Source organism: Lolium rigidum, chromosome 3 (genome assembly GCF_022539505.1).
Source record: "Lolium rigidum isolate FL_2022 chromosome 3, APGP_CSIRO_Lrig_0.1, whole genome shotgun sequence".
NCBI classification, from domain to species: Eukaryota; Viridiplantae; Streptophyta; class Magnoliopsida; order Poales; family Poaceae; genus Lolium; species Lolium rigidum.
In genome coordinates this window covers 331,465,812-331,490,662 of record NC_061510.1, presented here as the reverse complement: position 1 = coordinate 331,490,662, position 24,851 = coordinate 331,465,812, and the positions used below count along the sequence as shown (strand labels likewise).

The window sequence follows — 24,851 nt, the reverse complement described above, 5'->3', positions numbered from 1 at the left end:
ACCACTCCTTCAACCGACTAACTCGCCATGTTTTTGGGTTTGTCGGATGCAAATCCTCACACTGAAACTCGCTCAGATCAGCTCCCATCGGAGTTGTTCGGACCGTGCCATGACCGAAGTAAACAACGAATTTTACTCTATCTGACATATCTGCTCACCTATACAAATTACATACTCGTCAAAAAAATCTAGCACCTACACTCTAAAATAAATAAAAATCTAGCACCTGCAGATCCTAAATAAATACTATCTACCTAGGTACATATTACACTAACTAATGTGCGAAGCTAACGAACGCAACATGCATTATGATTACACCATCTAATACCGGGAATTAGGGTTTACCCTTGAAGCGTGCCAAACACCTCCGTCGCAGCTCAGCTTCTCCACCCCGCAGCAGCTCCACCACCACGCAGCAGCACCACCACCACCAGCTCCACCACCACCACCACCTCCACCACCACCAACACCACCTCCACCAAAACGCCTCAAAAACTAACCCATATATAGATCAGCTGATTCTACAGCATTTGGTGGTCAAACTACAACAAATGGCTGGATAAATCGCTCAGAAATGAGAGAAAACGCTGCTGGTCTGAGAGCAAACGAGAGAGAGAGCTGAGATGAACTGAGAGAGCAGCGAGGAGGAAGAAGAGAGGTGCGTCGGCCGGGAGCGCGCGTCGGCCGAATTAAAACGCCACCGTTTCGGGCGCGGCCAGCCCGACTCCGGGGTCAGGGGCGCCGAATCTTGCGCCTCGGGATGGCGCACCCCGACACCGGCTGCTCCGCGCGGGAGACGAGACCGACAACGGCCCGGCGTGGCCGACGACATTGCTTCGGCGCACCGACCCCGACTTTGGCCATCCCCACCAGATTCCCTCCACTTCGGTTTCAACAAACCCGATTTCTCTATTTCGGGTTAGCGGACCCCGACGGTGTATTATTTCTGAAATTTGCCAAAAACGACTATTATTTCTGGAATTAATATTAAAAAGTGTATTATTTAAAAAAAATTCGCCTGCTTCGCGTCCCCGGCAGTCCACCTCTGTCTCTCTGCTTCTCTTCCCCAGCCCACGGCCGGTACGGCAACGGCACCACCTCCACCTCCCTCCGCCAGCCAGCGCGGGCGGAAAAATTAAAGCGGACACGAGCTAAAAAGCAGGCACGCACGCACGAACTCCACACTCCCCCCCTCCTCGCCGTCTCCTCCCAGCCTCCGCCATTCCGATCTCCTCCCCAGATCCACCTCCCATGCCCATGCCGGGCCCTACCTAGCCCCTAGTCCGCACCCGCCCTTCCCCCCAGAATGGGCCGCCCCAGGATGCTCAGCGCCGGCGCCGGCATCGACCCAATCGCCGAGGAGCCTTACCCGCCCCGCGCCGCCGCCACCTACCCCGACCCCGCCGCCCTCGCCTGCGCCATCTCCGCCGAGGCCAGCGCGGTCCTCGCCGTCATGCGCCGCAGCCTGCGCCACCCGCGCGCCGCCGCCGACGACGCCGCCGCCGACCACCCGCTCGTCGCCTCCCTCAAATCCCTGCGCCGCCTCGCCTTCTCCCCCTCCCCCCCCCCCCCGCTCCCCTCCGCCGCCCTCCGCCCCTTCCTCGACGCGGTCCGCTCCGAGGAGGCCAACGCGGCGGTCACCTCCGCCTCGCTCGCCGCGCTGCACGGGGTCATGGCGCTCACGGGCCGGGCCCTCCCGGGCCCGGCCCTGCGCGAGGTCGTCGACGCCGTCGCCGGCTGCCGCTTCGAGGCCGGCGCCGAGCCCCAGGCCGAGGAGGCCGTGCTCATGCGCATGCTGCAGGCGCTGCTCGCGTGCCTGCGCGCCCCCGCCGCGCCCGCGCTCGGGGACCAGCACGTCTGCACCGCCGTCAACACCTGCTTCCGCGTCGTGCACCAGGCCGCCGCAAAGGGGGAGCTCCTGCAGCGCTTCTCGCGGCACGCCATGCACGAGCTAGTGCGGTTGGTCTTTGCGCGACTACCGCTCATTGGCGGCGCTGATGATGATGCGGACGACGGCACTGTCAAGCCAGAGGTAAAAAAAATGTCAACTTTATTTTCATTACACTCTGCTCTGCCTATTATTAGTTACTACCAGTCATGCATCGACTCTACAATCAACTCTCACTCTCCAAATAGCAGAGTTACGAGCTTTGAGGAAAATTGTTTTCCCTGTACCCAAGAATTCAGTAGCACCATTGCACAGTAAATGCTACTCCATCATGGCATTACTCCACTATGAAACACAAGATGCCAATTTCTTTTATTCAACTTATTAATTGTGCATTTCTGCTCAACTGCCAATGTGGGGGGATTGAGACAGACATATTAAACCTAACTAACTGATTATGGTGCAATTGGTCCTGATCAAGTGAGAGGTACTAGCGAAGGTGACTCTTTAGCCTACTGATTGAAATGAAGGTGACCAGGAAAGTTTATCCACCACTCACCTCCTCACGCAGTGCTTCTTTGCGCACCAGATCTGGCATGGTGTCCTCTCTCACCTTGCAACCCAGTCCTGCATGCCACAGCCAGAAACCGATTTCAGCTCCTGGTTTAAATCTGCATCGCACAGTGCAGATCCAGGTATTTGGAAAGGCGTCAAATCTATCATCATCCTCACCATTTGGCGCCTAAGGAAAATGCGTAATGATGTCATCTTCTGAGGAGCATCCCCCCCTCCTTTTCTTTTCTGTTTCTGTTCATTGCTGTACTCTGCCCTTCTTCTTCACGCCTCTCTTCTAATGTATTATGACACACGTATTGTTCAAGAAAAAAAGTTTCCTATAAGTAGACAAAATTTATCTGGTTTTAGGAAGACATTAGCAGTTAACAGAATAAAGTTGTGGATTTGCAGCATTTCCGCCATGTTGAAACAAGTAGGACGCTTGTTTGTCAAGCTTTTAATTGATGCGGCTGGTTATCGCTAGCGACTTTATTCTTTCAAATTCTCTTTATGGAGGGTATAATTCTAGAAATTTTGACAGAATTTTAGTTAGGTTCACGGAACTCCTCATTTTAGGCACCTTGATCTCAATTTGTTTGAGATATAGCGTTCAGTTAAATTCTATGAGGTGATATCAGTTCATTTGGAGATCCAAAAAGTGTTGAAAAAAATCCAATTTTCTGTACACCAACCTTCACACAAGATGTATCCACCATGGCATAAAATTCCCAATCCATTTACTACTCCCTCCGTCCATAAATAAGTGACTCAACTTTTTCTACATACTGTTGTACCTAGACGTATTTTTAGTGTGTAGCTACATCCGCATCTAGAAAAAGTTGAGTCACTTATTTACGGACAGAGGAAGTACTGTTCACCATCAATTTTTTATTTTTTGTTACTTGGTCTGTTCAATTTTGGATATGAAATTCTATGCCAAGATAGTTGTAATTCGTAAAAATGCTGCCAAAAAATTTGTAGTTTTGAACAGCTTTTTAATCTCAAAATGGACCAATCTCACAAGTCACACCTTGTGCGGATCCTATAGAAGTTATCCCCTGGATCCCCTGTTTACTTTCAGCATAATATCCTACATTCTTGGTCTCATATGTCAAGGTTCTGACTTTCCGCACGCCCATTTCAGACCAATAATCTGACTCCTCAATTCCTTATTGTAAGTTCTAATTAATTCCTCACAAACAACGGCTGAACAGCTTAAAAACATGATAGCTTAGTTTTCCTGCTTGAATGATGGAATTGATTGGAATCATGGGAGTTATGCTGAAATGAATGTCAGCATGGAGGATTTAATTTGGTGGCAGAGAATAGAGATGTTGCTGGGGGTGTTGCAGCAGTTAGCTTCTGTACACCCTATGGTTCACATGTCAATGTTTGTAAATATAAATTGTTCTACGGTAGGAAGCCTGACAAGCAGAAATCTAATTTGTTTCAGTTTAATTTTATACCTAAATGCATACAAGAATGGTCTTAACATATTCCAGTTCAAATCCTGAACTTTTTTTATTTCCAACTTGAAATTTTAATAATCTGGCCCTTCTTCATTTAGCTGAGCTGGCCAGGATTATCAGTTGCCAGTGAGATTTTTTTTGTTGTCACAGTATTATTTTTGGTGCACCAAGCCAGATTATTCAATTCAAGTACGCTAACACTAGCTGACAGTGCTACCCCAAGGGAATCCGATCTTTTGCCAACATTGTTCACAACCTCCCAACACATGCCCGTGCACAACCTATGCGGCTTACTGCAACGCTGCTGGTTACCTTTCATCTTCTAGCCATTCCCTTGTAGCCTGCAGTAGTCTGAGTGCTGACAATGCAACTTATGCAATTGTACCACTCCTTTTGGGATCTTTCAAATATTTTGGTGAGTTTCCATCAGAAGGCTGTTGAGTTGTTGGCCATAAAGTTTAAATTACTGCGTGCTGTTATGATGAAGAGTACAGATAATTTTTTTTCATCCAAACAACTGTTCAGCTTTAGAGCAAGAAAAAAAAAATTGACCATTTACACGAGCGAATCAATCTGGGTTTATCCAGATTTTCTAATATCAATTACTGAAATTTCCTTGAGAAGTTTGACTAGCTCCTTGGCATTTATTTCCATATCATGTACCATTTTCATGTATTAGATGGCATTTTTACCCCATTCACCGGTTACTAACTGCTTTCTGCATTGTACTCTGTGTAGATGAGTGGCATGGATAAGAATCACCCGTTTGGGATCGGGCAAATGGAAAATGGCAACGGAAGCTATGCGTCTGAGGCAGGTATACCTGATGAGAATTCTGCTGATGAAAGCGGCCTTTCTGTGGAGCCTTATGGAATCCCTTGCATGGTGGAGATTTTCCATTTCCTGTGCTCTCTCCTCAATGTTGCTGAGCAGATTGGGTTTGATGAAGATCTACCATTGTTTGCCCTGAAGTTGATCAATTCAGCAATTGAGCTTGGTGGGTCTGCAATTGCGAAGCATCCAAAGCTGCTGTCATTGGTCCAAGATGAGCTTTTTCGAAATCTAATGCAGTTTGGGTTATCGATAAGCCCACTTATTCTTTCAATGGTGTGCAGCATTGTGTTGAACCTTTACCACCACCTCCGCAGTGAGCTCAAGATGCAACTTGAGGCCTTCTTTTGTTGCATAATTCTAAGGCTTTCACAACCCCGATTCGGAGCAACATATCATCAACAGGAGGTTGCAATGGAAGCCCTTGTAGACTTCTGTCGACTGAAGAATTTTATGGTGGAGATGTATGCCAATCTCGACTGTGACATAACCTGCAGGAATGTGTTTGAGGAGCTTGCAAATCTTCTATCAAAGAGTGCATTTCCTATTAACTGCCCCTTGTCTTCTATGCACATTCTTGCTCTGGAAGGCTTGATTGCTGTGATTCAGGGAATGGCTGATCGGATCGGGAATGCAACCTCTCGCCCTGAACTCAGGCCTGTGGAACTTGATGAATACGCTCCATTCTGGACTGTTAAGTGCGAGAATTTTTCGGATCCTCAGCATTGGGTTAAATTTGTCCGACAAAGGAAGTATGTTAAGAGGAGGCTAATGATTGGTGCTGATCACTTCAACAGGGACCCGAAGAAAGGTCTGGAGTTCCTTCAAGGCAATCATTTGTTGCCTGAGAAGCTTGATCCTCAGAGTGTGGCTTGTTTTTTCCGCTTCACAGCTGGTTTGGATAAGAATCTTGTAGGAGACTTTCTCGGCAATCATGACGAGTTTTGTGTTCAGGTACTACATGAGTTTGCTCAGACCTTTGACTTCGAGGACATGAACTTGGATACAGCCCTGAGGCTATTTTTGGAGACATTCCGGTTGCCTGGAGAATCTCAGAAGATACAGAGGGTTCTTGAGGCCTTCTCAGATAGATACTATGAGCAGGCCCCGCAAGCATTCGCGAATAAGGACACTGCTTTGCTGCTGTCTTACTCAATTATAATGCTGAACACTGATCAGCATAACATGCAGGTAAAGAAGAAGATGACTGAGGAGGACTTCATAAAAAATAACAGGAACATAAATGGGGGTAATGACCTTCCACGTGAGATGTTGTCTGAGCTATACCACGCTATCTGCAGAAATGAGATCAAGACCACGCCTGAGCAGGGTATGGGATATTCAGAAATGTCTCCTAGCCGCTGGATAGATCTAATGCGGAAGTCCAAATCAACACCCCCTTATATTGTTAGCGATTCTCAGCCTGTGCTTGACCATGATATGTTTGCTATCATGTCTGGCCCTACCATTGCAGCAATTGCAGTGGTATTTGATCATTCGGAACATGAAGAAGTACTGTTGACCTGTGTGGATGGCTTCTTGGGCATCGCAAAGATATCAGCATTTCATCATCTTGAAGATGTTTTGGATGATCTTGTTGTTTCTCTCTGCAAATTCACCACTCTTTTGAATACCTCTTTGGTTGAGGAACCAGTTACTGCCTTTGGAGATGACCTGAAGGCTAGATTGGCAACTGAGACATTGTTTACCATAGCTAATAGATATGGGGATTACATACGTACTGGCTGGAGGAATGTATTGGATTGCATATTGAGACTGCATAAACTAGGGCTTCTTCCTGCCCGTGTTGCTAGTGATGCAGCTGATGATTCTGAGGCTTCTATGGAAACTGTCCAAGGAAAGCCTACTCCTAGCTCAATTTCCACATCTCATATTCCAGTGATGGGTACACCTCGGAAATCCTCTGGACTCATGGGAAGATTTAGTCAGCTACTCTCACTTGACAGTGAAGAACCAAGATCACAACCAACTGAGCAGCAACTTGCTGCCCACCAGCGGACTCTTCAGACAATCCAGAAATGCCGCATTGATAGTATATTTACAGAGAGCAAATTTTTGCAACCTGATTCACTGTTGCAGCTTGCTAGGGCTCTGATATGGGCTGCAGGACGGCCTCAAAAGGTTGCCAGCTCACCAGATGACGAGGACACTGCAGTGTTCTGCTTGGAACTGCTGATTGCCATCACACTTAACAATCGAGATCGAATTGTGCTCCTCTGGCAAGGTGTATATGAGCATATCGCCAACATAGTTCAGTCCACAGTCATGCCATGTGCTCTTGTGGAGAAAGCTATTTTTGGACTTCTGAGGATATGCCAAAGGTTACTTCCATACAAAGAGAACCTTGCTGACGAGTTGCTGAGGTCATTGCAATTAGTTCTCAAGCTCGATGCACGTGTAGCGGATGCATACTGTGAGAACATTACACAAGAGGTTGCACGCCTTGTCAAAGCTAATGCTGGACACATCAAATCACAGATGGGCTGGAGGACTGTAGTTTTGCTGCTCTCTATTACAGCTCGCCACCCTGATGCTTCAGGGGTAGGCTTTGAGGCCATCATGTTTATCATGTCAGAGGGTCACCTTTCAAAATCCAATTATCCCTTCTGCATTGAAGCATCAAGACAGTTTGCTGAGTCTAGGGTTGGTCTAACAGAGAGGTCCATTCGTGCCCTGGATTTGATGGCTGACTCTGTCAGTAATCTTGCCCGGTGGTCACAAGATACACAGGGGCCAGGTGAGGAAGCTGATAAAGGATTTGAAATAATCAGGGAGATGTGGCTCAAATTGCTGCAAGCGCTAAAAAAGTTGAGCTTGGATCAGAGGGAGGAGGTGCGAAATCACGCATTAGTTTCACTCCAGCGATGCCTAACGGCAACAGAAGGGATATGCCTCCAGTCCTCCACATGGTCACATGCTTTCGACCTTGTCATATTTGCTCTGCTGGATGATTTGCTGGAAATTGGGCAAAATCACTCGCAGAAGGATTACAGGAACATGGAAGGATCCCTGGTGCTCGCCATGAAGCTTGTAGCAAAGGTCTACCTTCAACTATTACCAGATCTCTTTGGATTGAGCAGCTTCTGCAAATTGTGGCTGGGAGTCCTTAGTAGAATGGAGAAGTACATCAAGATCAAGGTCCGCGGCAAGCGCAGTGACAAGCTTCAAGAGCTGATCCCGGAACTTCTCAGGAGTATCCTTGTTGCAATGAAGAGCAGAGGGATCCTTGCGAAGAGGAGCACAATAGGGGGTGACAGCTTGTGGGAGCTGACATGGCTTCATGTGAATAACATCTCGATGGGTTTGCAGTCCGAAGTTTTCCCAAGCCAGGAGTATGAGCAGCCAAATAATGTCAGTAGCCCAAGAGGGGTGAACAATGTTGAGGCTCAGAACTAGAAGTTCACGGGTTGCCTGACGGTCTAGTGTGCCATGCAGCATGTGTTTGACCAGCTTGTTTGCTAATCCATTGAAACGTGAGGTTTTGATATTGTAACTGCATTTCGCCTCCATTGTAAGTTATAATTGTATGCATCTATTCTAGCGTGCTGATGGACCTGTAAAATTGCTCGCAGTTGCTGTTGTTGTGTAAAATTGTGACAGCAATATGAGCAGATTGACATGTTGTCACTGCTGACTTGAGCAGTTGTGATACACGTATTACACTCTTTTAAAGGTCGGGAGACTACTCGGCCTGTGAGAGCGTCCTCAGCAAAAATTGCTCTTCCGTTGTATATACCTGTTATTGTTTAGGCAATGGTATAGTCGAAGAGTTTAAATGCAGAATAATTTAAGGATTGATCTGCAGGTTTAGGCAATGGTATAGTCGAAGAGTCTAGAACGAGGGAGAAGATTCATGTGAGTAAACTTTAACTGTGTTTTGTTATGCCTTCAGTGGATGCTACAATCTGTTCTTGATTGGCCTAAAAGTCAGTTGTTTGCTGTTACTGTCATTTGCATGTATGCTTTCTTTTGTTCTACTATATGGTACACCTGCTTTGATTGGATTTGTCTTACAGAAAATCTGGATGAACCAAACTTGGATTCCAGATGAACTAATGCACCCTGCACCGAGAGGTTGAGAACCGGATTGGTTGGAAGCACAGCTATTCGGATTTCTTTGAGCCGTTCTGTTTTGAATCATTCCATTAACTCATAAAGTAAATTTGGATCTAGGGCAGAGCCACCAGTCTGAGCACCACTTTTACCGAACCAACCTATCGCATTTGGGATTAGTAATTCTCACAGGTGAAATATTCCCTTTCTGTTCCTTACTGATCAGGCCATACGAGGAGAATTTTGGCTCACATTTTTGCTCGGTTGGTGGTATGTGTCTAGAACGCAAACACCAGAGGATGTAGCAGCTGCTGCAAGGATGAATGATTTCCACAATGGATAGTATGGCCTTCTCTGCATCTCAAATTTGACAGGAGCTAGGATTTGCATGTAACTACATCTAAAAGACATGTTATCATGACACAGGTATATGCATCCATTGGTGCATGGAGATTACCCCCACCGATGTGGAAGAATTTATAGTCCAGGCTACTGTCCATCACCGCTGAAGAGCTGAAGAGTGTGGATCTTTCGATTCTGTCAGATTTAACCACTACTTTGCTGTATATGTGAGGGCTGATCTTTTCAAAGCTTGATTTGAACTTGACTAAGAACCTTAAGTTATATATGTTATGTACCACAATGAATGAGAGAAATGGATTAATCTAACAATTCCATAAATGTATCCTTGCAGTGCCATTTGTGAACTCAATGAATCAGGTATTTGCCGATATAATTCATTTCACTAAATTTTGCTGGGAAGTGAAATTTGTTTCCAGCATAACTAAATCAATTGTTTGTGTGTGTGTGTTGCTCAACTTAAACCCTAACAGTTGCTATTTGGGTTGAAAGCCGATTTCATGACATCCATGCCGTGGGCTCTGAAGAAAATACTGGAGCATCTCCAGGTCAAATACAAGAACCCCGTGGTCATGATCCATGAGAACGGTAAATTCTAACCTAATTTTCAGCAACCTGATTTATCATCAACCCGAGAAATCATCAACATTTCATCACTTATCTCTGTGTTTCCTCAAATGTTCAGCCCTCACATATACAACCTGATTTATCGAATGCTATTTGATAAATACTCCTTGGAGTCTATGTGTTGACGACTCGCGGTTCCTAAGGTCAATGAATCTCAATCAGGGACATTAACATGAATAACGGGTCATGTAGCCACTGTTTCCCAGGAGAAGTGTTCACATGTTTGTTACTCATGGAGTATTTTGTATGTGGCCCGTGTTTTGCAGAAGGTTTAACTTTTGGTGCTGCTTTATGCAAGTTTGGATCCTTCTCAAAGTGTGTTTGTCTTGATCATATTCTTTTTGCAAATTCTTATCCCAAGCTAGTTTCAAAGTGTAGTTTAAATCCTATGAGAACGTTCTTTGCAAATTCTTATGCATTGACATATTAGTCCACTATTCTTTAACTTCACTAGAGGATTTCAAACATCGACTCGGATCCCATCATTTTTCTTTATTCAAGTACAAATTCACCAGGAGCATACAAACAAGACAGTCGCAACTTTTACATTTTCTTTTGTTCCGTAGAGATATATCTAATTGTTGAACTTCCAAACAGACTTTCGCATCGCAGTTTCAATCATGAACTGAAAGCCAGATGATGGCAGAAGGAGATGAAGTGAACAATTTACAATCACACAGCAAACCCGTAACATCTTTTATTGAGTTGCATACTTAAATACAATGGACATACAACCCGGAAGCAGTGCAAAAACCTGCGACAGTAATTCTCGAGAGGATTCAAATCCTTGGCAGTTTCCTCAATAATCACAACCACCCAAGAAAGTATGTGGGAGCTCCAAGACCTTCAAGGATGTGTTGCCCCTCCCTGCATATGATCAGGGACTGGTGGGGGATTGACCACAGGGATATCAAGGCTGCTGCCTTCTCCTTCCGGGGAGACTTCCCGGACATCAGCGATCAATGCTTCTGGCTGCTGGAAGTCACCCCATTCTGCATCGCCAATTGGACGGATGTCCACCCCATCCACAGCGAGCTGGACTTCGGTGCTATCGCTAGAAACCAGGACTGATCTTGAATCACTTACGCATGCTTTGTCCACATCATCATCTGATGCATCGACGTGCTTTGTCAATGGAGGGGAGTTGTCGGTACCAGAGCATGATTCAGATCTCTCTTCGCATACTTGTTTTGTGCTGCTTTGGTCTCTGCATCAGTACAGTTTATCTCTTAGTCATCAACACTAATAATGCCTAATCTAAATTCATGTCAACAGATATGACTACATTCTATGCAGATTTCACTTTGAACTTCTGTGTAAAAGGGATAAGACAAGTAAAAACCTCTGCACTTGTGATTGGAGAACACCAATAAGGGCTAAAAGTTCCTCCTTTTCTTTCTCAACAGCATGCAAATTTTCAGCAGCTTCCTTTATCCGAACGGCAGCATCCGCTTCAGACACCCTTACCTTCTCCTCTGCTCGGGCAATAGTTGCTTCCTGTATCACCGCTTGCTCTCTAGCTTTTCCTAGTTCAGTGCGCCACATATGAGCTTCCTGAAATGCAGCATCTCTTTCCTTCAGCAATTGGTCCTTCTCTCTGCTCAGGCTAATTACCTTCTCTTCGGATTGCCTTAGCTGCCATACATCCCATTAACCATATTTAGCATCAGAGTTCAGTGCAATTAAATTTTCAAAAATAGTAAACAATAGAAAAATATAATATTAACCTTGAGCATAGATTGTTCCATTTGTGTTTCCATTGCCTTCTTCAGGCGCTCAATCTCAGTACATAGAAGTCGTCTCTGTTCATCCAGTGTATGAGCTGCAGAAGCTGCTGCTTCTGCAGCCTCTGCAGTCTCTGTTAATTTGTCTGCTATTTCCCGAATTGTAGAGTCCCGAGCACGGATGTCCTTAGCCAAATGCTGCAACTCCTCATCTTTCACTCGGAGCGTCTCCTGGGGAACATTAACACAGTACACAAAGAATTGACCAAATCAATGGATAAGGGATCATGCTCTCGTTACACACCATACAAACTATTGCCAACAGATTTAACCATTTAACATATTTAGCAATGGTAGTCAAGGTTCAAGCGATTATATGCTGGTCAGTATAAATTTAGAAGGATGCCATGCCATAATATACATCGAACAATTTCCACCACAGGAAACAAAAATGCAAATCGTAATTGCATTTTATAGGAATGGGGCTAGCAATGAATTTGCTCCAGATTTATTGAGAATATATTAGTCTGGCCTAAGACAACCAAGCTAGCATTACATGGGTAGTACCAAAAATTAACAGCAGGATGCATTTGTTAGTTTATGATGGCGATATAAGCAAACCCTTACAGAGAGTAGCATGTCCGCAGTCTTCAATGACCCATATCAAATTAATGCTAGTGTTATAGTAATGAAGTGTGTTTCATCAATAAGGGGGGGTTGTGTGTACATTGTGTTGCAGCACCCCAGTTTAAATCAATTAATAGAACACTTATTACTCCCGTTATGTCAAAATGCAGCGCGTCTTGATTTTTTCAAAAGTCAAAGGATGTGAAGTTTGACCAAATATGTACTCCTCATCAATTGCTACAACATCAAATCAATATTATTAGAATCCTCATGAAATATACTGTCATATTATATGTATTTGAAAGTTGTAGATGTTATATTTTTTTAAATAATTGGTCAAACTTTACATCGTTTGGCTTCTGAAAAATCAAGATGTACTACACTTTGGGATAATAGATGCATATAATCAAGACGTAACGCACGAGTCATGACAACTCAATGGTGAACCATTGTGGAAAATTGTGTTCGTAGTCATAGCAGCCACAGTTAATAACAAATACTGAGCAAGAGATCGAGATGAGAGATTTATCGCTAGGTTGAGAGATTAATTATTACCTTCATGATGGTTAAATCATCAAGTTGACCCTCATTTGGATTATTTGTACCGAACCCAAGAGCTGCCCTCATTGAAACCTTCAGTGCAGCATCTATCTCCTTCATGGCCTCCAAAGCAGTTGCGTTAGCATTAGCAACTGCCGTCGCAACCGTGCCTAATGTAGAAGGAGAGCCATTCCCAGCTAACGAATTTACTGCCTCTTTATGCGCTTGTAGTACTAACTGTGTTGCACTGTTAATTAAAGCTATCATCAGTATCAAATAATTCAGCTATATGGACTCTAATAATTCAGCTACTGAAAGGAGATTATAGCATAGAAAATTAGCCCTGCACTATATAAAAGTAGTTGATCCAGGAATCCTAAAGTTGAAAGCAGTTCATGGTAACATATAATTCAGTAATTCTTTGGTTCCATTCAAAAAGGTTATCTTCTTGTTATGATTTACTGGAATACAGAATTAAACAGGGGCATATATAGCGTAAATGCGCAACCTCTAATCATAAGCAAGTTCGATGAATCCATGAATTTGCTAAATTGTTGAGGTCTTCACCATGAGCGTACTAGATTCTGGTGGGATAACAGTGGTATTGCTAGCATTCCATGGTCACATAGGCGATAATCCCATTGCATTAATTGAATGGATCACAGTGGAATTTGTGTGTTTTGAGTTGGGCTGGGTGATTGCACTTGATACTATAGTCTATAAACAACGTAGACCTGTAATGCATCAGAAAACTTACTGCAATGTAGATACCCAAGCTTTGGCAGCACCAGGAGTTTCAGCGCAAAGAAAGTAATCCTTTTTCTGAGGAGTTCCAATGTCTATACAAGAGTAAAGGAATACTAAAAACTAAAGAAATATACTCAGCTTGTAAAAAACAATAAATACTTAAAGCTCTCTGAGATTCATCAGACGTATATAGGATACAGAAACAGCAGCCGTCATACTTTGGCATCCCGCTGTAAGGTTTGAAGTGTTAGTTACACAAACTTCAAAACTTAGAAAGAATATGCAAATCAAAGTTTGTGTTCAAGGACTAATCTTACTGAAAATTTACAGGAGACAAAGTAATGGTGCTTGCAGCATCAAATAAAATGGATCCCTTGACAGCAGTTTCATTCCTCCGAAGTCTGAAACAACAACAAAAAAAGCACGCTAAATAACAAGATAACTATGGAAATTAACTTGGCACTCTCAGTTACAAAACACAAAATGTTCCATACTTGTATTCCATCTTTCCAGATGTTGGGTCCAATATTATCCATCTTTCATTCCATTTCCGTAACTGTTTGAAAGAAGAAAATATCAGGTCAAAAGCAAAAAATTAGTACTAGATAATTGCTCACAAGTAAAAAAGCTAACCCAAGGAAACTCATAGGTGTATTCACCAGAACCCTCTTGAATTGATTTGGGCACAGTTATTCACAGGCTGTGGCTATCAAATTGTAATGCCTAGGTATATCGCAAGTAGATGAATACCAAAACAACACTTGCCCTTGTATGGTCTTCCCAACCAACCACGGGTCCACCCTTCTTACCACCAGTCCACCACCATCTTGTGGTACAACTCATAGTATCAATAACTAGCATTTCCATCAGTTATACTAAAGCCATCAAAACGTCAGTTTACACATCGAGCAAGACTCAATTGGCTTTCCCTTTACACTCCCTGTTCGAATCAAATACAAGAACTAATTCGTGCACAAGGACACAGGGGCAATGCAGTTGCTACTCGTCAAATTTCATATAATCCCTAGTACATCGATCAAATTGTATTAGTAAACTGAACATAAAAACCACTGTGCTATAATCAGACCCAATAAAACCCAGCACAAACAGTACATCAACGACTTCCCCTGATACACTAAATTGAGCCCCAGGACCGAAGTTTTCCACGCCTTACACCCCATAGTACCTCAAATCTATCACCAAAATCGACCACTTATACGCCTAGTAAGCCCCCATAGTGTAATCCACCACCCTAAAAAAATGATCTTGGAAGCAAAGAACCGGCATACCGTCTCAGATCGCTTCAGCAGGGGACCCTGCAGCAGGTACCTCCCGGACCCCGTCGACAGCTGCCGCTTCACCTTGTCCAGGCTGCTCTCCGCGTCTCTAACCCTCTGCACAATCCCCCGCAAGCAAATCATCATGAAAGATCAAGAAAATCTAGAAAAATCTGGAGCAGGGCGAGAGGCTGGCCGGCGTACCGGGGAGCTGCCGTTGGTGGCCATGGCGTGGGGCGGCTGTGGAGGTGGCGGGGCTAGGGTTTTGGGGGCGGATGTTGGAGGCGGCGACGGCGACGGCGACGGGGCCGGTAGGTGGAGGCTCGTGGGGCGGAAGGTCGACCGGCCGGTGGTGGAGGGCGTTCAGATCGATGGAAATTTCTGTGCCGGAACGGAAATGATTTCTGCTACGCTACCCGAGTGTACCCGCGAGTTGTGCTGGCCATGGAGCGTGGGCCCGCCGTGGGTGTCAGTGGACAGGTTCTTTGTTTGTGGGGCACGCCACGACTGACTGTGCTTTCCTGTCCTTTGTGCAGAAGAATCGTCGAGTTCGACTAGTATCCGCAAACTTTCGTCTAAATTTTTAAAATTTTACATTTTACTAATTTTTGATAGATGCAGCTGATATTTATCACTGTCTTGTTAGTGATTTAAATCCAAACAAAGTAGTCGCGACAAATTTAAGTTTCAAATCTCAACCAAGCAAAATCTAGAAATAGGAAGAAGCTTTGTGGGGTTTGTAGGTCTCTATATGCATGGTGATTATCTCCGAGCTCCAGTTGCCTTCAGAACATTCAAATTAAACTAGCCTTACTGAATCTAGCTCAACAAAACCAATTCAGGGATATAGTATGTGACATGATAAAGATGAGATGTAGACACTGATGCGATCAAGCTTAAGATGTTTCCTTCTCGCCTTCTCGGTGGAAAGTGAAAGTTCAGAGATGGTAAACCTAGAGGGGGGGTGAATAGGTTTCTACAGATTTTAATTCTTTCTTTTTAATATTAGGCTTTGCGGAATATAAATGTGAGCCTAATACAAACTAGGTGACACAACCTATATAAGGATACAAGTAACTCGAGCGTGAAGGCTCTCACAGGCAGTTATAACACAAGTAAGGAGTTCGGTTAGAGATAACTGATAGGAAAACGCTGTGAAACCTCCGGGGGAAACAAACGTTTCCGTCCTCCACATCCAGAGCACGCCACGCGTCCTCCTGGAAAGCAGGCGAGACAGGCACGTGGATAGGGCCCACCTTATCATCTCCGCTCCTCTCTCTTATCGTTTTCCTTTCCCCACCTGCTACTCTGCATCCATGGCTCCACGCGGAGAGGTCGTGTCGCCGCCGCCGGAAAAACGGACAGCGCTACCTCCACCCCCGGCACTACCTGCTTCTGCAAGCTCCGACTTGCCAGATCTTCCTCTCACGTGCGTTTTGCTCGGATACCACCGTCGCGGGCGTTGCAAGAGGAGGGGCTTGACTCTCGAGGGGTCGTCGTTCGCCCCGCTGCTCCCCATATCGCCGGAAGCCACCCACCACATCCTCTCACCCACCGCACCAGCGGGTACTACATGCTGCGGTGGTGGTTGCTACTATTGGCGCCGGCGACCGCTACAAGCGGCAGCTCCCCCGGCTGCTACATGCGGCCTCGGCGGCAGCTGCTACATGCGGCGGCGACGACCGCTACAATCGGTGCCGGAGACTGCTGCAAGCGGTGGCAGCTGCTGCTTCTAGCAGCGACGGCGCCTGCTACGCGCGGCGGTGGAGGCTGCTACAATTGACGGCGGCGGTTGCTACATGCGGCGGTGGCGGCTGCTGCAGGAGGCGGCGGCTACTTCTAGCGGCGACGACGGCTGCTACATGTGGCGGTGGCGGTGGCGGTTGCTACAATCGACGCCCGCAGCTGATGCAAGCGGTGGCAGCGTGCTACAAGCTGTCCGCCGCCGCTACCTTGGGCATCCGGAGTTGCTGCCATGGGCGTCCGGTGCGCTGTTGCCATGGGCGAACGATGCCGCTGCCAATCCTTGGCGGCGTTGCGACGAGGGGTGGCCACATCTGCCGCAAGCCGTCCCGACATGGTTGCCTTGATGCTACAAGTCGTGGGGCGCTCAGGTACTAACTCTGCTGCCTGGGCGGCCGAGGCTGCTGCTGTGCTGCAAACCTTAAGCGGCGCTGCTACCTGGGGCGTCCAGGTTTGCTACCTTGGCCTTCCAGCTTTGCAGCCATGGACTACCGGCGCCGCTGCCTTGGAAGGCTGATGGCGTGTATTTCACACGTTCGTTGGGCAACCCCAAGAGGAAGGTATGATGCGCACAGCAGCAAGTTTTCCCTCAGAAAGAAACCAAGGTTTATCGAACCAGGAGGAGCCAAGAAGCACGTTGAAGGTTGATGGCGGCGGGATGTAGTGCGGCGCAACACCGGGGATTCCGGCGCCAACGTGGAACCTGCACAACACAACCAAAGTACTTTGCCCCAACGAAACAGGTGAGGTTGTCAATCTCACCGGCTTGCTGTAACAAAGAGTTAACCGTATTGTGTGGAAGATGATTGTTTGCGGAAAACGAGTAGAACAAGTATTGCGGTAGATTGTATTTCAGTAAAGAGAATTGGACCGGGGTCCACAGTTCACTAGAGGTGTCTCTCCCATAAGATAAACAGGCATGTTGGGTGAACAAATTACGAGTTGGGCAATTGACAAATAAAGAGAGCATGACCATGCACATACATATCATGATGAGTATAGTGAGATTTAATTGGGCATTACGACAAAGTACATAGACCGTCATCCAACCGCATCTATGCCTAAAAAGTCGACCTTCAGGGTTATCATCCGAACCCCCTCCGGTATTAAGTTGCAAAGCAACGTGACAATTGCATTAAGTATGGTGCGTAATGTAATCAACAACTACATCCTTAGACATAGCATCAATGTTTTATCCCTAGTGGCAACAACACAACACAACCTTAGAACTTTCTCGTCACTCGTCCCGGTGTCAATGCGAGCATGAACCCACTATCGAGCATAAGTACTCCCTCTTGGAGTTACAAGCATCTACTTGACCAGAGCATCTACTAGTAACGGAGAGCATGCAAGATCATAAACAACACATAGCATAACTTTGATAATCAACATAACAAGTATTCTCTATTCATCGGATCCCAACAAACGCAACATATAGAATTACAGATAGATGATCTTGATCATGTTAGGCAGCTCACAAGATCCGACAATGATAGCACAATGGGGAGAAGACAACCATCTAGCTACCGCTATGGACCCATAGTCCAGGGGTAGACTACTCACACATCACACCGGAGGCGACCATGGCGGCGTAGAGTCCTCCGGGAGATGATTCCCCTCTCCGGCGGGGTGCCGGAGGCGATCTCCTGGATCCCCCGAGATGGGATCGGCGGCGGCGGCGTCTCCGGAAGGTTTTCCGTATCGTGGCTCTCGGTGCGGGGGTTTCGTCACGGAGACTTTTTATAGGCGGAAGGGCAGGTCAAGAGGCGGCACGGGGGCCCCACACCACGAGGCCGGCGCGGCCAAGGGGGGCCGCGCCGCCCTATGGTGTGGCCCCTCCGTGGCCCCTCTTCGTCTCTCCTTCGGACTTCCGGAAGCTTCGTGAGAAAATAGGCCCCCGGGCTTTGATTTCGTCCAATTCCGAGAATATTTCCTTACTAGGATTTCGAAACCAAAAACAGCGAGAAAACGACAATCGGCACTTCGGCATCTTGTTAATAGGTTAGTTCCGGAAAATGCACGAATATGACATAAAGTGTGCATAAAACATGTAGATAACATCAATAATGTGGCATGGAACATAAGAAATTATCGATACGTCGGAGACGTATCAGCATCCCCAAGCTTAGATTCTCGCTCGTCCCGAGCGGGTAAAACGATAACACGGATAATTTCGGAGTGACATGCCATCATAATCTTGATCATACTATTTGTAAAGCATATGTAGTGAATGCAGCGATCGAAACAATGTATATGACATGAGTAAACAAGTGAATCATATAGCAAAGACTTTTCATGAATAGCACTTCAAGACAAGCATCAATAAGTCTTGCATAAGAGTTAACTCATAAAGCAATAATTCAAAGTAGAGATATTGAAGCAACACAAAAGAAGATTAAGTTTCAGCGGTTGCTTTCAACTTGTAACATGTATATCTCATGGATATTGTCAACATAGAGTAATATAATAAGTGCAATAAGCAAGTATGTAGCAATCAATGCACAGTTCACACAAGTGTTTGCTTCTTGAGGTGGAGAGAGATAGGTGAACTGACTCAATATTGAAAGTAAAAGAATGGTCCTCCATAGAGGAAAAGCATCGATTGCTATATTTGTGCTAGAGCTTTGATTTTGAAAACATGAAACAATTTTGTCAACGGTAGTAATAAAGCATATGCATCATGTAAATTATATCTTATAAGTTGCAAGCCTCATGCATAGTGTACTAATAGTGCCCGCACCTTGTCCTAATTAGCTTGGACTACCGGGTCATCACAATGCATTGTTTTTACCAAGTGTCACAAAGGGGTACCTCTATGCCGCCTGTACAAAGGTCTAAGGAGAAAGCTCGCATTGGATTTCTCGCTATTGATTATTCTTCAACTTAGACATCCATACCGGGACAACATAGACAACGGATAATGGACTCCTCTTTTATGCATAAGCATATAACAACAATTAATAATTTTCTCATTTGAGATTTGAGGATTGTTGTCCAAAACTGAAACTTCCACCATGGATCATGGCTTTAGTTAGCGGCCCAATGTTCTTCTCTAACATATGCATGCTTAACCATAAGGTGGTAGATCTCTCTTACTTCGGACAAGACGGACATGCATAGCAACTCACATGAAATTCAACAATGAATAGTTGATGGCGTCCCCGAGTGAACATGGTTATCGCACAACAAGCAACTTAATAAGAGATAAAGTGCATAATTACATATTCAATACCACAATAGTTTTTAAGCTATTTGTCCCATGAGCTATATATTGCAAAGGTGAATGATGGAATTTTAAAGGTAGCACTCAAGCAATTTACTTTGGAATGGCGGGAAAATACCATGTAGTATAGGTAGGTATGGTGGACACAAATGGCATAGTGGTTGGCTCAAGTATTTTGGATGCATGAGAAGTATTCCCTCTCGATACAAGGTTTAGGCTAGCAAGGCTTATTTGAAACAAACACAAGGATGAACCGGTGCAGCAAAACTCACATAAAAGACATATTGAAAACATTATAAGACTCTACACCGTCTTCCTTGTTGTTCAAACTCAATACTAGAAATTATCTAGACCTTAGAGAAACCAAATATGCAAACCAAATTTTAGCATGCTCTATGTATTTCTTCATTAATGGGTGCAAAGCATATGATGCAAGAGCTTAATCATGAGCACAACAATTGCCAAGTATCACATTACCCAAGACATTTATAGCAATTACTACATGTATCATTTTCCAATTCCAACCATATAACAATTTAACGAAGGAGAAACTTCGCCATGAATACTATGAGTAGAAACCAAGGACATACTTGTCCATATGCTACAGCGGAGCGTGTCTCTCTCCCATAAAGTGAATGCTAGGATCCATTTTATTCAAACAAAACAAAAAACAAAAACAAACCGACGCTCCAAGAAAAAGCACATAAGATGTGATGGAATAAAAATATAGTTTCGGGGGAGGAACCTCGATAATGTTGTCGATGAAGAAGGGGATGCCTTGGGCATCCCCAAGCTTAGACGCTTGAGTCTTCTTGATATATGCAGGGGTGAACCACCGGGTGCATCCCCAAGCTTAGAGCTTTCACTCTCCTTGATCATGTTGCATCATACTCCTCTCTTGATCCTTGAAAACTTCCTCCACACCAAACTCGAAACAACTCATTAGAGGGTTAGTGCACAATATAAATTGACATATTCAGAGGTGACACAATCATTCTTAACACTTCTGGACATTGCATAATGCTACTGGACATTAATGGATCAAAGAAATTCATCCAACATAGCGAAAGAGGCAATGCGAAATAAAAGGCAGAATCTGTCAAAACAGAACAGTTCGTATTGACGAATTTTAAAATGGCACCAGACTTGCTCAAATGAAAATGCCCAAATTGAATGAAAGTTGCGTACATATCTGAGGATCATGCATGTAAATTGGCTTAATTTTCTGAGCTACCTACAGGGAGGTGGACCCAGATTCGTGACAGCAAAGAAATCTGGAACTGTGCAGTAATCCAAATCTAGTACTTACTTTTCTATCAACGGCTTAACTTGGCCACAACAAAACACAAAACTAAGATAAGGAGAGGTTGCTACAGTAGTAAACAACTTCCAAGACACAAAATAAAAACAAAGTACTGTAGGTAAAAACATGGGTTGTCTCCCATAAGCGCTTTTCTTTAACGCCTTTCAGCTAGGCGCAGAAAGTGTGTATCAAGTATTATCAAGAGACGAAGTGTCAACATCATAATTTGTTCTCATAATAGAGTCAAAAGGTACCTTCATTCTCTTTCTAGGGAAGTGTTCCATACCTTTCTTGAGAGGAAATTGATATTTTATATTACCTTCCTTCATATCAATAACGAGCACCAACGAGTTCGAAGAAAAGGTCTTCCCAATATAATGGGACAAGATGCATTGCATTCAATATCCAAGACAACAAAATCAACGGGAACAAGGTTATTGTTAACGGTAATGCGAACATTATCAACTTTCCCCAAAGGTTTCTTTGTAGAATGATCAGCAAGATTAACATCCAAATAACAATTTTTCAAGCGGTGGCAAGTCAAGCATATTATAAATTTTCTTAGGCATAACAGAAATACTTGCACCAAGATCACATAAAGCATTACAATCAAAATCTTTAACCTTCATCTTAATGATGGGCTCCCAACCATCCTCTAGCTTTTTAGGAATAGAGGCTTCGCGCTCTAGTTTCTCTTCTCTAGCTTTTATAAGAGCATTTGTAATATGATGTGTAAAAGCCAAATTTATAGCACTAGCATTAGGACTTTTAGCAAGTTTTTGCAAGAACTTTATAACTTCAGAGATGTGGCAATCATCAAAATTCAAACCATTATAATCTAAAGCAATGGGATCATCATCCCCAATGTTGGAAAAAATTTCAGCGACTTTATCACAAGGCAGTTTCAGCGGTTTTAGCGGTTTCAGAGCGGTTTTCGCGCTTTGCATTAGAAGTGGAAACATTGCTAACACCAATTCTTTTATTAGTATTAGTAGGAGGTGCAGCAACATGTGTAGCATTAACATTACTAGTGGTGGTAATAGTCCAAACTTTAGCTATATTCTTCTCTTTAGCTAGTTTTTCATTTTCTTCTCTATCCCACCTAGCACGCAGTTCAGCCATTAATCTTATATTCTCATTAATTCTAACTTGAATGGCATTTGCTGTAGTAACAATTTTATTATGATGATTCTCATTAGGCATAACTTTTGATTTCAAAAGATCAACATCGATGAGCAAGACTATCGACTTTAGAAGCAAGTATATCAATTTTCCCAAGCTTTTCTTCAACCGATTTGTTAAAAGCAGTTTGTGTACTAATAAATTCTTTAAGCATGGCTTCAAGTCCAGGGGGTGAACTCCTATTATTGTTGTAAGAATTACCATAAGAATTACCATAGCCGTTGCCATTATTATAAGGATATGGCCTATAGTTGTTACTAGAATTGTTCCGGTAAGCATTGTTGTTGAAATTATTATTTTTAATGAAGTTTACATCAACATGTTCTTCTTGTGCAACCAATGAAGCTAACGAAACATTATTAGGATCAATATTAGTCCTATCATTCACAAGCATAGACATAATAGCATCAATCTTATCACTCAAGGAAGAGGTTTCTTCGACGAATTTACCTTCTTACCTTGTGGAGCCCTTTCCGTGTGCCATTCAGAGTAGTTGATCATCATATTATCAAGAAGCTTTGTTGCTTCACCAAGAGTGATGGACATAAAGGTACCTCCAGCAGCTGAATCCAATAAATTCCGTGAAGAAAAATTTAGTCCTGCATAGAAGGTTTGGATGATCATCCAAGTAGTCGATCCATGGGTTGGGCAATTTTTAACCAGAGATTTCATTCTTTCCCAAGCTTGAGCAACATGTTCAGTATCTAATTGTTTAAAATTCATTATGCTACTCCTCAAAGATATAATTTTAGCAGGGGGATAATATCTACCAATAAAAGCATCCTTGCATTTAGTCCATGAATCAATACTATTCTTAGGCGAGAGATAGCAACCAATCTTTAGCTCTTCCTCTTAATGAGAAAGGGAACAATTTTAATTTTATAATGTCACCATCTACATCTTTATATTTTTGCATTTCACATAGTTCAACAAAATTATTAAGATGGGCAGCGACATCATCGGAACTAACACCGGAAAATTGCTCTCGCATAACAAGATTCGAGTAAGCGAGGTTTAATTTCAAAGAATTCTGCTGTAGTAGCAGAGTGGAGCAATAGGTGTGCATAAGAAATCATTATTATTTGTGGTTGTGAAGTCACACAACTTAGTGTTTTCAGCGTTGGCCATTTTAGCAACGAGTAAATAAAACAAACTAGATAAAGTAAATGCAAGTAAACTAATTTTTTTGTGTTTTAGATATAGCAAACAAGATAGCAAATAAAGTAAAACTAGCAACTAATTTTTTTGTATTTTGATTTAGTGCAGCAAACAAAGTAGTAAATAAAACTAAGCAAGACAAAAACAAAGTAAAGAGATTGAGAAGTGGAGACTCCCCTTGCGGCATGTCTTGATCTCCCCGACAACGGCGCCAGAAATTTAGCTTGATGGCGTGTATTTCACACGTTCGTTGGGCAACCCCAAGAGGAAGGTATGATGCGCACAGCGGCAAGTTTTCCCTCGAAAGAAACCAAGGTTTATCGAACCGGGAGGAGCCAAGAAGCACGTTGAAGGTTGATGGCGGCGGGATGTAGTGCGGCGCAACACCAGGGATTCCGGCGCCAACGTGGAACCTGCACAACACAACCAAAGTACTTTGCCCCAACGAAACAGTGAGGTTGTCAATCTCACCGGCTTGTTGTAACAAAGAGTTAACCGTATTGTGTGGAAGATGATTGTTTGCAGAAAACAGTAGAACAGTATTGCAGTAGATTGTATTTCAGTAAAGAGAATTGGACCGGGGTCCACAGTTCACTAGAGGTGTCTCTCCCATAAGATAAACAGCATGTTGGGTGAACAAATTACGGTTGGGCAATTGACAAATAAAGAGAGCATGACCATGCACATACATATCATGATGAGTATAGTGAGATTTAATTGGGCATTACGACAAAGTACATAGACCGTCATCCAAGCGCATCTATGCCTAAAAAGTCCACCTTCGAGTTATCATCCGAACCCCCTCCGAGTATTAAGTTGCAAAGCAACAGACAATTGCATTAAGTATGGTGCGTAATGTAATCAACAACTACATCCTTAGACATAGCATCAATGTTTTATCCCTAGTGGCAACAGCACAACACAACCTTAGAACTTTCTCGTCATCGTCCCGAGTGTCAATGCGAGGCATGAACCCACTATCGAGCATAAGTACTCCCTCTTGGAGTTACAAGCATCTACTTGGCCGGAGCATCTACTAGTAACGGAGAGCATGCAAGATCATAAACAACACATAGCATAACTTTGATAATCAACATAACAAGTATTCTCTATTCATCGGATCCCAACAAACGCAACATATAGAATTACGAGATAGATGATCTTGATCATGTTAGGCAGCTCACAAGATCCGACAATGATAGCACAATGGGGAGAAGACAACCATCTAGCTACTGCTATGGACCCATAGTCCGGGGGTAGACTACTCACACATCACACCGGAGGCGACCATGGCGGCGTAGAGTCCTCCGGGAGATGATTCCCCTCTCCGGCGGGGTGCCGGAGGCGATCTCTGGATCCCCGAGATGGGATCGGCGTCGGCGGCGTCTGCGGAAGGTTTTCCGTATCGTGGCTCTCGGTGCGGGGGTTTCGTCACGGAGACTTTTTATAGGCGGAAGGGCAGGTCAAGAGGCGGCACGGGGGCCCCACACCACAGGGCCGCGCGGCCAAGGGGGGCGCGCCGC

General features: G+C 44.3%; 2 protein-coding genes across 2 annotated transcripts; one reads left to right on the top strand and one right to left on the bottom strand.

Annotated features, from left to right (window-relative positions):
* Positions 1-1,393: 1,393 nt before the first annotated feature.
* LOC124697047 (ARF guanine-nucleotide exchange factor GNOM-like) lies at positions 1,394-8,436 on the top strand (the record flags this gene model as incomplete). The annotated part of the gene is made up of 2 exons (XM_047229690.1): positions 1,394-2,032; positions 4,651-8,436. Coding segments are annotated over 2 exons (4,149 nt in total), but the record flags the coding sequence as incomplete, so codon positions are not given.
* A 1,937-nt stretch (positions 8,437-10,373) lies between these two features.
* On the bottom strand, positions 10,374-15,045 carry LOC124703879 (switch-associated protein 70-like). Its single transcript, XM_047236117.1, has 10 exons — positions 14,924-15,045; positions 14,732-14,836; positions 13,937-13,998; positions 13,760-13,843; positions 13,641-13,672; positions 13,453-13,534; positions 12,711-12,942; positions 11,532-11,759; positions 11,147-11,439; positions 10,374-11,011 (listed from the first exon to the last, which is right to left on the bottom strand). The coding sequence occupies exons 1-10, from the start codon at positions 14,945-14,947 to the stop codon at positions 10,651-10,653; spliced, it is 1,503 nt and encodes a 500-aa protein (XP_047092073.1). The 5' UTR covers positions 14,948-15,045; the 3' UTR covers positions 10,374-10,650.
* Between the last annotated feature and the right edge of the window lie 9,806 nt (positions 15,046-24,851).